Below are 12,397 nucleotides of genomic sequence, written 5' to 3'. Positions count from 1 at the left end.
TCCCCGCAGCGTCTCCTCCGCCCCGCACCTCCTCTTCCTCTTCAAGTCAGACTTCAACATCGGTGGCAGGGGCTTCAAGGCCCATTTCTACTCAGGTGCGGGGGTCTTGGGGCGGTGGGGCAATGGGAAGGATGTGGGGATGGGTCTTGGTGGTGGTGGTGGTGATGATGCTGTCCCTCCTGCGACAGCAAGAGGAGATGATAGCGGAGGGGAGCCCTTTGGGGAGAGCTTAGGAGATGATCATGTGAAGCATAAACAACCACTCAATGCAAATGGCATCACTGTGGCTATCCCAGGTCCCAGGCTGTCTTTTGCCTGAGCAAGAGCCACGCTTCTCCCTTGCTCATGCCATTCCCTGGGGATATGAGTTTTCCCCATCTGCTCCTGTAGCACTTTGACCACCTTGGGCATCACCATCCCCCAAAATGGGTGGATGTCCATTGGCCAAGCATACAGCTGAGGAGCAGTGAGGTGAAGGGCCGCTATTTTAGCAATAAAACAAGTGATCACTCATCTACCAGCTCATCCACACCCAGAAGGCTTCAGGTTTGCTTTTGTTTTGTCCTTTCTCCCTTTTCCCTCAGCAGGCGAGTGCCAGGAGGTGTTCACCGCCATCAAAGGGAATTTCTCCAGCCCTCAGTACCCCGATTTCTACCCCAACAACCTCAAGTGCCAGTGGAGCATCCAGCTGCCTCCAGGCTACCGGGTCAAGGTCTTCTTCTTGGACATGGAGCTGGAGGGCCGGAGCAGCCTGACAGGCAGCTGTGACTATGACCACTTGGATGCCTTCGATGGTGGCACTGAAAACGGGTCCCTGCTGGGGCGGTGGTGTGGGCGGGAGAGCCCGGCACCTGTCACCTCCCGCAGCAACCGGCTGCTGCTGGTCCTCCACACTGACCGCAACACAGCCAAGAGGGGCTTCTCCATCACCTACGTGGGAGGTAAGGTCTCACTTGGGTGCTCCTCAATGTTTTATTTCCATCAGGACGTGTAATTTCTGGAAGGGACCATGTGGTGAAGATACTCGGGAGCAAAGCATGTGGCTCTTCAGGGATGGGTGGCTGAGATGTGGTGGGTGAGCCCCGGCTCTTGCAGCCTCCAAGATGCACACACTGTGTTGTGTTTAGTATTCAAGAGATGCTGCCTGGCTTCTCCTCGCACACCTCTGTTGCTGCCGTGCTCTGCTCCTCTCTCAGGGTGTGAAGGAGAGAAAACCCAGGGGTTTTTAGGAGACCGAAGTCCCAGGGGTAGTGACCAGCTCAAGCATCACAACCCTGTTCCCAGCTCCCCAGAATGCTCTGGCCCTTGTCTCCAGCAAGCAGACATAAACCACGTCCTCTCCTCCACCAGAGCAGCACCAAAGGGGCAGAATCCCCAGGGTTTTTTGACGCTCCTGAATCCTCCCAGCCAGCCCTGCTCCATGTCCCAGCTGCCACATCCACAGCTGGCAGGAGGAGCAGTGTGTAAGCTTCCTCACGTATTTGCCAACCTTTGCACCTCAAAAGCCAGCAAATTTATGGCGTTTGTTGTATTTTGAGATAATTACGTCTGAGCTGAGCTGTGCGTCAGGGATGACTCAGGCAGGGGCAGCCTTGCTGGGAGGCTGGAGCCAGAGCAGGGCTGCCAGACCAGCAGCACAGGAGCTGGGGGTGGCTGGCCCTGGGTTTCTGAGCTTTTATCCCTCTGCTGCAAAAATCATTCTTCATTTCCAGTGCAGCAGAAGGGATCTGGGGGGTTTGCAGCTCTAGAAGTAAGAGATGGAATGGAGTTTTGTCCTGAGCCTTTGTAGCCTCTGGAGTGAAAGAAGTTGTGCTGGTCGTTGGGGGAAGACAAAAACTTGGAATCAAAACTGAGCCTCCTTCCATAAAGCTAAGTCTGCACTCTAAGTTTGCCTGGAAATTTGGGCATCTGCTTGTGATTAGCAGCCTGCATGGCACATCCGACTGCGGGCACCCTGCCGGGAGAGCGGCTGCTGTCACCGGGAGGCACCGACAGCTTCTTCAGGAGCCCTCAGTGACAGAGGGGCACCTCAGCCTCCACATCCATGGCCCTTCAGCCATGCAGATACTCTCCTTTCAGCCTCCACATACACGTCTCTTCAGACCTCCAGATATTTTCCTTTCAGCTTCTGCATCTACATCTCTTCAGCCATGCAGATATTTTCCTTTTGGGCCCACAGAAGGGCGTGACTTGGGCTGGGCACGTGTGATTTATGGCCATTTGAATGAAAGCCTTCACGCCAGGAGAGAGGATCCATTTTCTCCTCCTCCTCCTCTTGATCTAATGCACTTTAGTTATTTGGTAAATCTTCTAATGGTTTTATAATGCACTAAGTGAAGCAAAGTGACACTGTTGTTTTGTATTGATTTTTATTGCGTCTTACCCGTTTTGTAAGGCCAAGATTCAGAGGGAGCTGGAATAATTCAATAATTCATACTGCCCAAGTGGTTGGTTCAAACTAAGCGAGGATGAACTTTGAAGGGGGGGAGCATTTTTCCTCCCTGCTCTTTTCCCTGCATGGATGTTTTCTGCATCCTGCGGGGCCAAATTCGGTGCCAGAGGGAGGGTGATGGAGAGGGGCTGGATCCCCCATTGCCTTGTTCCTCTTCTCGACATCGTGACAGCTCAATGGCAGCTCCCTCTGTGAGCTGTTTGCCAGCTCCCCATCAGAAATAACATTTTGGAGGAGGTGGAGGGAGGATGCCCTGGGAATGGGGACCTGGTTCACTCTTCATCGAACACCATGTGGCGGCCTTGAAGCTGCATCACTCTGGGGCAGGCAGGAGTGAGGGGGTCCCCCTGAGATGCGTCCCCTCCATTTTTGTCACTGTGAGGGTGTCTCTGGCAGGGGTGTCCTAGCGTGCAGGGGGCCTGTGCCCACAGCGAGCCATCAGCAAAGCTCTCACGGCCTAATTCTGGGCAGCAATGCAAATGTTTCACTGGCTTTGTGTCCTGGTTGACTAGGACAGAATTTCAGAGTCAGTTTTCTGTTGAGGAAAGCTGATTTAGTAAGGACTGCAACACTCCATTTCATGGCAACATGGTGATAAAACTTTCTTACAGTTTTTTTAGGTAATGCTGGTGTGCAGGTTGCCACGGTGACCAAGGTCTTGAACAGTTTTGAGTTAACCATGTGCAGAAGTTAGGAGGGATGAAAGCCAGGGCTGATGACCCAGGCTGACCAATTAGTAATTATTCTATACCATAAGCATCATGTTTACTATAAACCTGGGAGTTTGCTGGGGATGGGATGGCCCCTCCTGCTCCTTTTTCCTTCTTGGCTCTTCCATGGCTGACACCTTGAGAGGGACTTGTCTACCCTCCTACGCCTGAGGCCCACTCCCCCACGATATTGGCTGAGTATAACTCTGTGCATTTCATATTATAACTGTCATTAATATTGGTTTTTATTTTTATTTCATTAAATATATTTCTATTTCAACCCACAAATCTCCTCTCCTTTTCCCGAGCCCCTGATCAGGCCTTCACAGGTACCTCATTTTCTGTCCTGACAGTGGTGCCCATGAACGTCAGCTGCACCCGGACAGACTTCCACATCCAGATCCCCCTGCAGGCCCTGGCCCAGCTGGAAAGGAACAGGATTTATTTGGGGACCCCGTCTTGTGCTGCCCAGATTGTTGGCAAGACCTTTAAAATACACACCAGGTTCGACACCTGCGGCACCGAATCCCAGGTAAGCATTGGGCAAACCTTCCTTTATTGCAGGCTGAGTAGATGGTGAGCCCCGTACCGGTCATACAGGCTGTGGAGAGAAGTTCCCAGCCCCATCTTCCCAGTAGATGCTGGTCTGATTTGTGGCCAACTGCCCTACAAACCCCTGCGAAAGGAGCTGCACAAAGCCCCAACGAGCTGTGCCCCTTGTCTTGCAGAAACGCAACAACACGTCCGTCATCGTCAGCACCCTCTACATCGATTTTTCGGTGGGCGACAAGGAGGACATCTACCAGTATGAGGTGCAGTGTGAGCCAAAGAGGAAGGAAGCTTCGGTGACCCTCATCGCTGGCCCTGACCTGTCCAGGCTCAGCCAGGCAGAAAACCTGGTGGATGCCCAGCAGCAGGAGGGGGAAGCGATGGACACTCGGGAAATCAAGAGCCAGGACACCAGTGACATCGTCTTCATCAGCATCTGCATCCTGGCCGGGCTCCTCATGGTCGTGGCGGTGGTGGGGCTGGTGCTTCTGTAGGATGGTGCTTCCCAGATCTCCAGGGTTTGCAATCCCAGCCCTGGGCAGGGTGAAACACACCCCAAAATCTACCCTCACGCCAGGCTGAGCACAAACACAGCTGCTCAAAGACAGACACAGCTCCCAGGTCCCAAAACAGAGCCTGGACCCAACCTCCGCCTCATCCCAGTGCCTGAAAAATCTGGGCAATAGGCAGCCGTTTCCCTTCCTGTTTTCCTCTGTCTCAATCTGTCCATTTGGCTCAGGAATGAAATCCTTGCACTTCCTTACTCTTCCCACACCTGCTTCAGTTTGTTTTCCCTCTTGTGCTGCCGCTTTTGGGAAAGGAATGCTGTTTGCTGATGGCTGCAAATCATCCAGTCAGTTATTTCTAGCTGAATTCCTGAAGGTACAAGACAATTGTACCCCAAGTACAGTGATATTCCCAACAAGTATTTTCCACGCTCCCGCCCGTGCTCCGAGGTGTGCCATAGAGCTGTGTTATAGGTGTCTCTGCTGGACAAGTACAGATGTAGCTCATGTAGATGCTTCTAGGCAGTGTTTCTGGATGTCCGTGGGCTGAGACGCATTCACCATGCCCGGGAGCTCCTCATTTGATCTTCACATGTTGTCTAACCCACCCCTTTGTCATAGGACTTACTTGAGCACTTCAGCCACCAGCACTCAGAGAGGAGAACAATCTCTCCTATCCTCCGTGTGTTCCTCCTTTGCAGAACTGTACCAGCATTGCTCCTGAAACCATGGGCATGGAGGTTTTGGTGACCTTTTAAAGATGACCCAACAGGAGAGGCTGGCTCCCCTGGGACTGACATGTTTTATGCTGCCATTCTCAGTGACACCAAACCTGCACCCTTGGTCCTTGCAAAAGGTGAGCTCAGCAGCCAAGAGCATGAAAATAGGAGCCCTGTGGTCACCTGTGCCTCCAGAAAACTTGGGTTCCTCCCCAAGAGCTTTGATGCTACTGATGGATGGACAAATCGCCTCGACTGCTTCTTGTGCCGTACCAATGCCAAGGAGTTTCCCTTTCAGCACCAGACGTTCAGGGCATCGGAGGAAGCAGCAGGAAAGGAGATGATGGTGATCAAGCGGCTTTTCCCCCTGGTTTACGCCAAGAGGATGCCCCAAAGGATGTCTGGGGAGGTAATAAGGCATGTATCTACACACGCCTCCTGACGAGGAGCCTTCGTTATCAGAGCCCTGATTGATTTGGTGTTTGTTGGTGCAACACGTCGGCAGATGCGAGATTTCTGAGTGAGATCCTTGCCAGCGCTGCTAAGCTCCATTAAGGCAGTGTTTTGAGAGCGTGGTGTGTACATGGATGGGAAACAAGGCCAGACCCCCCTGCTGCCTGCAGAGCCTTGCTGCCCATTAATTGCTGGGTATATAACTGTCAGCTTGAGATGACAGTTACGAGATTTGACAACTGAAGAAACCTAAAGATGTAATTTACCTTTCTGCCAGCCCAGGTTTTGCTGAAACAGGTGAACGCCGCAGCCACTTGTGCCTGACAGGGGAGCCCACAGCACCCAGGCCACAGGACAGGCACCTCCTTGCCCAGCCAGAGCCTTTGGCACCCTGCGATTTTCAGGGGAAAAAAAGGTCTTTTCTGGGTAGCTCTTGATGTTGAGCTCAAATAAGGAGTTGGGCCTGGTCCCATGACTTGAAAGCACCATAAGAGCACAGGGAAGAGCAAGGTCCTGTAGCCACTTCAGCCAGTGATCCTCTGGGAGTGAGGAAAGGCACCGGCCCTCCTTGGCATCTGGTCACACTCTGTGTGTCTTAGCCCCTCACTTTCTCCATTAGGTTTTGGCATCCAGCCTCTCCTTGCCCTGCAGGATTCTGCTCACTGACATCCCCTGTTAAACCGCCTCTTCCCTGATACACGGGGCCTATCCTTTCCATTCCAAATCTGACACCCAAGAAGCTGCTTCTGAAAAAAGCCTGGAGCTGTGACCACCAGCGCTGGCCAACATCCCACACCAGTGCACAGAAAGGCCTGGCAGCACTGATGACACATCCCCATCCCCACCCCTGTCACACGTGGGACAAAAGCCCCTTGTAGCCCTCGCTCCCCTGGCCTCAGGCGCCCTCTCCCCATCGATGGGTCTCTGTGCACAGGGAGCTTTGTGCTCACCCAGCTCCCAGGCGTGACGGGGAGTGGTTGTACTCTAGGGCTGGGGTTCACCAGACAATCCTGCAGCCACCCCTGGCCTTTCCCATATCCCAGCCGGCCCCTGCCCACGGCCAGATGTGACAGGGACAAGCAGCACAGAGCAGGACTTGAGGAGGCTCTGGGTTGTTCATCACCGTGATAAGCGATGCGATGCAAAACAAGCAGAAGCTGATGGAAAGGGGCCAGGAGGAGAAAGAAGCAGCACAAACAGGGGCTGGAGATATTATGGATTTGCATTGAGCCTCAGTTTCCCTTGTCGGTGTTTGCCCGGCACTTCCTGAGTGGCAGGCGTAGGCAGCGCTCCCGTTACTCATCTGATTATTTATTTAGAGCCTGATAATTTGATTGCACCGTGCTGAACGCAGCCACCCCATTTCCTTGCTTTGCTGATGGACGGGGAGCCGCATCCCTGTGGAGCAGACAAAGGCTTTGCCGCTGCGTGCGAGCGAGAGCCTCCGTTATCTCTCTGCAAATGCCTGCATGCAAATCTGATGAAGAACGATTGTTGAAAATCGTAGATCATAGCAAACAGGACTGGAAGAGCCCCCAGGAGGTTGGTTGGTTTATTCTTCTCCCTCCCTGGGGGGATCGCTTCTACCAGAGAGAAGCTGGGCTAAAATACCCTACAAATCCCAGCCATGCTCTCCATGTTTTCTTTATTTACTGGGAAGGTTTTTCTATTGTGTCACACCAGTGGGATGTGCTGATAGAGGATGTGCTGATGGGCGCTGTGCTTTTTTGCTGCTGCACTGGGCAAGCGCAATGGTGATGGAAGTGCCCCAAAAATGGGTACCGCTGCCTGTGCCAGACCCTGGGGTGCTGAGGAGGATGGGGCTCTCCATGGCATCATGATCCAAGGGTCTGGCAGCTTTGGCAAACCCCACTTTCCCCTAGAACAAGCCAGGCAGTCAAGCCCTGAGCATCCTGGAGGAGCCCCATGGTGGGAGAGCTCTACTGAGGGTGCAAACTGGACCAGCTGTGCCCAGTGCTGAGTCCCTGTGATGCCCCCAAAGCAGGCAGGACACCATGGGGCTGGGAAGGAGCATGATGCAGGCAGGGTGGCAGCTTGCCTGTTCTGGCATCGGTGCTCCCTGGTCCCCCGGAGTCACTTGGTGCAAGGACAAGCAGCACCGCAGCTGGGTGAGCTCTGGGGCTCTGGTGCTGTGCTGAGCCCCCCAGGGACGCTGGGGCTGTCCCAGCTGTGTTGGGTGGCCTGGGGCTCCCTGGTTGCTCATGTTGGGCTGCTGGGGTGGGGAGGGGAATGGAGCCCCCACGGCTGCAGCTGTGATTAAGGAGTGGGTGCTGGACTTTCCATACGAGCTCAGCGCCCCGGGTCCGGCCCTGCTCTTGCAGGGAGGTGGACGCTGCAGGGCAGGGGCTGCAAACCCAGCCCTGGGGGTCACCATGCAGGAGCTGGCTGTTTGAGGGGCTGCTTCTTTCCAAAGCAATGCTTTGGCTGTGACATAACTCAGTTCCCTTTCTTTTCTGGAATGCTTTATGGACCTCATGTTTTCACACTTGGAAAAAAAAAACAAAGGATGTCCTGATTCTTTCTTAAGCAGAAACATTGCACGCTCTGCTCTGCTTGCTTGAGATTTATGTGGCCCCGAGGGCGCAGTGAGGTTCTGCTGACTCATGTCTTTCTCTTATAATGAAATAAAACTGCCAGCGTGTTACCTTAGTGGCTGCAGAAATGAAGAGAAAAGCTTCATGAGCACTGGCTGAGCACTCACCCCTTACGAGGCAACTGGTTTTTGGTGGTGTATTCTATGTAATACTCGATTAAGTCTTCTGCAGTGATGCCAGTGGTGCCCAGGGTGGGAAGGGGAGCTGGGACTGGGGCTGGTCCCACTGCCGTGGGGTGCTGCTCTCTCTGTGGATGCTGGTGAGCCCTGAGCTCACGCTGGTCGGGGTGCTCTGCTCACTCCAGAAGCTGTTCCCCTCCGTGCTCTTGCAGTGAACCATCAAGCTGTAGGAGAAGGGGAGTAAGGAAAGCTCCCCACGCCATGGGCTGAGCCACACCATCCCTCCCCTGGGCTACTCCGTGTTTCATGGCCAGGTTAAGCTTTCCAGGACTCACTGCAACCTCTACTAGAAGCAGAGGGAGGTGTTGGCTGGAGCTCTGTCCCGTGGGGGTCAGCAGCACCACATGTGCTTGGGGTAGAGCAGGATGCAGCTCACACCCAGGAGGCTGGGAACTGCTGTGGGGACAGGGAAGGGGGAAGTGTGAGCCCTGTCTGTAGCACCAATGTATGGTGCCTGAACCTGGGGTGAGTGAACAGCCCTCAACAGCCCTGCATTCCAGAGACAAGGTGGTTGTCTGCCTAAAAGGAGATGGGTGGGATGAAGCTCAGTCCCTTGTCTTGTGTGGCTTTCACCATCCTGTGCCAGTCAGGGCAAGGAGCTCCCACAGACTGGGATGAAACAAGGTGACCTGTTTTGGCTTCCCAAAAAGGGGTTACTTGTTTCTAGATCTGGACGAACCATCAATTTGTTCTTACACAGGAGTTCACAAAAGCCAAAGCACAAGTAGGATTGCAGGCACTTTTCTGCTCTGGCTTTGCCCATGCTCAGGTCGCTTTTGCTTGTGTTTGAGTACGTAAAATGCCAAAGTAGTTTTGGAGACCCAGGGCAGGGGAGCAGTAGAAAGGAGCCAGGGAACTGCTGGAGAGAGTCCAGCACAGGGCTACAAAGATGATCAAGGGAGTGGAGCATCTCCCTTATGAGGAGCGGCTGAGGGAGCTGGGGCTCTTTAGTTTGCAGAAGAGGAGACTGAGGGGAGACCTCATTCATGGTTATAAATATTTAAAGGGTGAGTGTCACGAGGATGGAGCCAGGCTCTTCTCGGTGACAAACAATGATAGGACAAGGGGTAACGGACACAAACTGGAACACAGGAGGTTCCACTTCAATTGGAGAAGAAACTTCTTCTCAGTGAGGGTGACAGAGCCCTGGCCCAGGCTGCCCAGAGAGGTTGTGGAGTCTCCTTCTCTGCAGACATTCAAAACCCGCCTGGACGCCTTCCTGTGTAACCTCATCTGGGTGTTCCTGCTCCGGCAGGGGGATTGGACTGGATGAGCTTTGGAGGTCCCTTCCAATCCCCAACATTCTGTGATTCTGTGATTCTGTGTGATTTTCTCAAGCCAAGTGGCTTTCAGACCTCACTCCTGAGATTTCTTTTCCCTTCCCCATCAGTGACTCATGCTCAGCCTTCAGCCATCCAGCCTCCCTACAGTGTCCTAGTGCAGACTGATGTGCATCCCATGATTCAGACCAGGATAGGGCAGACAGGACCCGCCAAGCCCCTGGGCCTCAGCCACAATCAGAACCTCCCCCCCTGGCAAACCAAAGCCCCTCTCTGTGGGGAAGCAGCTAATGCTGCCCGCTTGGGTGGGCAATGCCAGCTCTCTGCCTTGGGGATCCAGGGACCTGCCGGAGACCCGTGCAGACTGATGTGCATCCCATGATTCAGACCAGGATAGGGCAGACAGGACCCGCCAAGCCCCTGGGCCTCAGCCACAATCAGAACCTCCCCCCCTGGCAAACCAAAGCCCCTCTCTGTGGGGAAGCAGCTAATGCTGCCCGCTTGGGTGGGCAATGCCAGCTCTCTGCCTTGGGGATCCAGGGACCTGCCGGAGACCCCAGCCGTGGTGGCACAGATGAGGAGGCAGTAGTCAAGCAGCCCTGCCATCTGGGAAACATAATGGCTAAAGCATATGGACAATTAAAAATGCAATGATGGTGTTTACTGAGAGTTGTTTTCCCAGCTTATTTTAAACTTTGCTTCCTGGTTGTCACAACCCTGGGGACAGCGAGGTCTTCTTACCCTGCTCCTGGGGGCTTTGGCGTGTGGAGGCTGAACGGGGCATTTGCTACGTGGTGAATGGGAGTTTACAGCTGGATTTTTGAGCTTGTGGTTGTGCCTGGGCATCAGGTTTGGGGGTGGAAGTGGGATTTGACCCTGCCTCCCCTCTCTGGCTGGCTCTGCATGTTGCAGCCCTCCTCCTCCTCCTCCTCCTCCTCCTCCTCCTCCTTCTCCTCCTCCTTCTCCCTGTGTCTGGGACAGGAGTCCCAGCAGCTTCGGCTGCTTTTTCCTTTGCCATTGGGCTGGCTGTGCTGGAGGAACAGTGTTTGTCCATTATAGGCACACCCTTTATAGCGTGATAACTGCTTGCTATATAATAATATATAATTAGTAAGGATTATCCCATAATCTAGTCTAATTGACAGAGACCATGGCTGTTCAGTGGACTGCCAGCAGAAGAATTAGAACATCATTAATTGCAGTGTAACTCTGGCACAGGCTTCCCTTTCCTGCATCCTGTGGCACGACAGAGTCCCTTCGTGCCTCCGTTTCCCCTCTTGTGAAATTCCAGTCCAAAATCCAGCCGTAAACTCTCCCATCCATCAAGGAGCAAATACCCTGTTCAGCATCCATCCTATGCTCCTGCCTCGTGGTGTGCTAACATACCTGGGGAGGAACGTTCCTGGAGCCTATTTCAAATCATCAAGGCTCCAGAAAACTTCTCTGGCTGCTCCTTGCCTTAACATCTCTTAATCCGGGGCCAGCCTAGCAAACCCTTCATATTACAGGTCTGCCAGGGAAGCAAGCGAGATCTAAAAGTTTGGGTTCTTTGTGGAGAAGCCTTTGAAGAGCCTCTTAAAAGATGAAAAATGGTGAGCCGCTGTGCGCTCTCTTTTCTGAAGGACGGGGAGGGTTTCGTCTACTCCTGCCTTCTTTCGCCCAAGTAATTTGTGGCAGGACAAAGCTCTCCTGAGCCGTGCCTGCTGATGGGGAATGGACTAAGCTGTTGCCTGGTGCCTTCCCAGACTTGCTGTTCGAAGCCAGGGTCAGAAGTCAGCTCTGGCAGGGGTGAATTTCACCTCCATCCCTCCCGGTGCTGCGCTGAGCCCACCCTGTACTCCCCAAGCACTGAATGCCACCCAGCTCCGAAGGTGCTTCCCTCCTCCCCTTGCTGGGTGCACTAGGCCTGTTGGCTTTATCTACTCTTTTGCTGACAGAAATGTGGGAGCTGGGCTTCATCTGGTAAGAAAAAGGGAAAACAAAGAACTTTTTCTCCAGATTGGGTGTCGTCTTGATTTGATATTTCCCCCGTAAAAAGGGAACCAGCTATTTCAAAGACACCACGCCAGAGAAACCTGGCACAAGGGAGCCGCTGCTCAGCCCTTTCATCCTCCCTTTTGATCTAAAAGGGTTTCCCCAGCATGGAGACAGGAGCCTACGGGGAGTCCCTGCCTTTGTAATGTATCTTACCAGTACCCTGCGGCTGGTCGGCACCGCACAGCGGCCACCAAGGAAAACCAGAGGAGAAAGAGCAGAGTTTAGGAGAAATGCGTGCCTGGGCCAGCGAGATCGAACTTTATTATGTGTGAGGGGCCCCTTCTTCCCCCAGCCCAATGTGTAACCCACGTAGCACAGGAAGCCAAGCTGGTGAGGGTCGTGGAGGACCCACTGTGAGTGCCTGTGCCCTCTCAGCTCTTCTGTTTCAAAGGATTTCCAGGGGTCACGCAGGTGACCAGTGCAGAACCGGCCATCCCTGCCCTGCTGCTTTATCCAGGAGCTGCACAACTCGTCTCTCCACTGGCTCAGGGAGGGAAGGAAGAATGGGCTGTGCTCGGCTTCAGCTGGAAGAAGGAAAATGTAGCCCTATTTTCCTATTTAGTAGGAAGATGAAGCCCTATTTTGGCCTATTGCTTTTTTGCCTCTATTTTTGTCTTCCTTCCCCACTTTCCTTTCTGGTTTTGTCCTTAAACCATTCTCTTGTTCTCTGCATTTCATCCTCTGCTGCAGGTCTCAGATCCAGCCCTCGGGGATCTTTGCCGGTTCCTCCAGTCAATTTTATGCAAAGCTGAGTCTGTGACTCCTCAGCCCAAATGCTGCTGCCAGCTTTAGCATCCCCTTGCAAGGGCTATATGCTTAAGTCAATTTGGGCAAAAGAATTAGCCATAAAATAGAGGAAATTCGTAAGAGAGTTTCCTCCTGGTGTGTAGTAACCCT

The 12,397-nt window shown here is 53.4% G+C and overlaps 1 protein-coding gene across 1 annotated transcript in view; it reads left to right on the top strand.

Moving 5' to 3' along the window:
* Positions 1 to 4,205, top strand: part of CDCP2 (CUB domain containing protein 2) — a 6,698-nt gene extending 2,493 nt beyond the window's left edge. The window contains 4 exon segments of the mRNA XM_010190377.1: positions 1 to 95; positions 588 to 941; positions 3,516 to 3,694; positions 3,891 to 4,205. The exon segment at positions 1 to 95 is cut by the window's left edge and continues 35 nt beyond it. Of these exon segments, the coding sequence (XP_010188679.1) occupies positions 1 to 95; positions 588 to 941; positions 3,516 to 3,694; positions 3,891 to 4,205 (943 nt within the window).
* Positions 4,206 to 12,397: the final 8,192 nt, after the last annotated feature.

The sequence above is a fragment of the Mesitornis unicolor genome, unplaced genomic scaffold (assembly GCF_000695765.1).
Source record: "Mesitornis unicolor isolate BGI_N332 unplaced genomic scaffold, ASM69576v1 scaffold5158, whole genome shotgun sequence".
Lineage (NCBI taxonomy): Eukaryota > Metazoa > Chordata > Aves > Mesitornithiformes > Mesitornithidae > Mesitornis > Mesitornis unicolor.
This window is presented reverse-complemented; position numbering and strand designations above follow the sequence as displayed.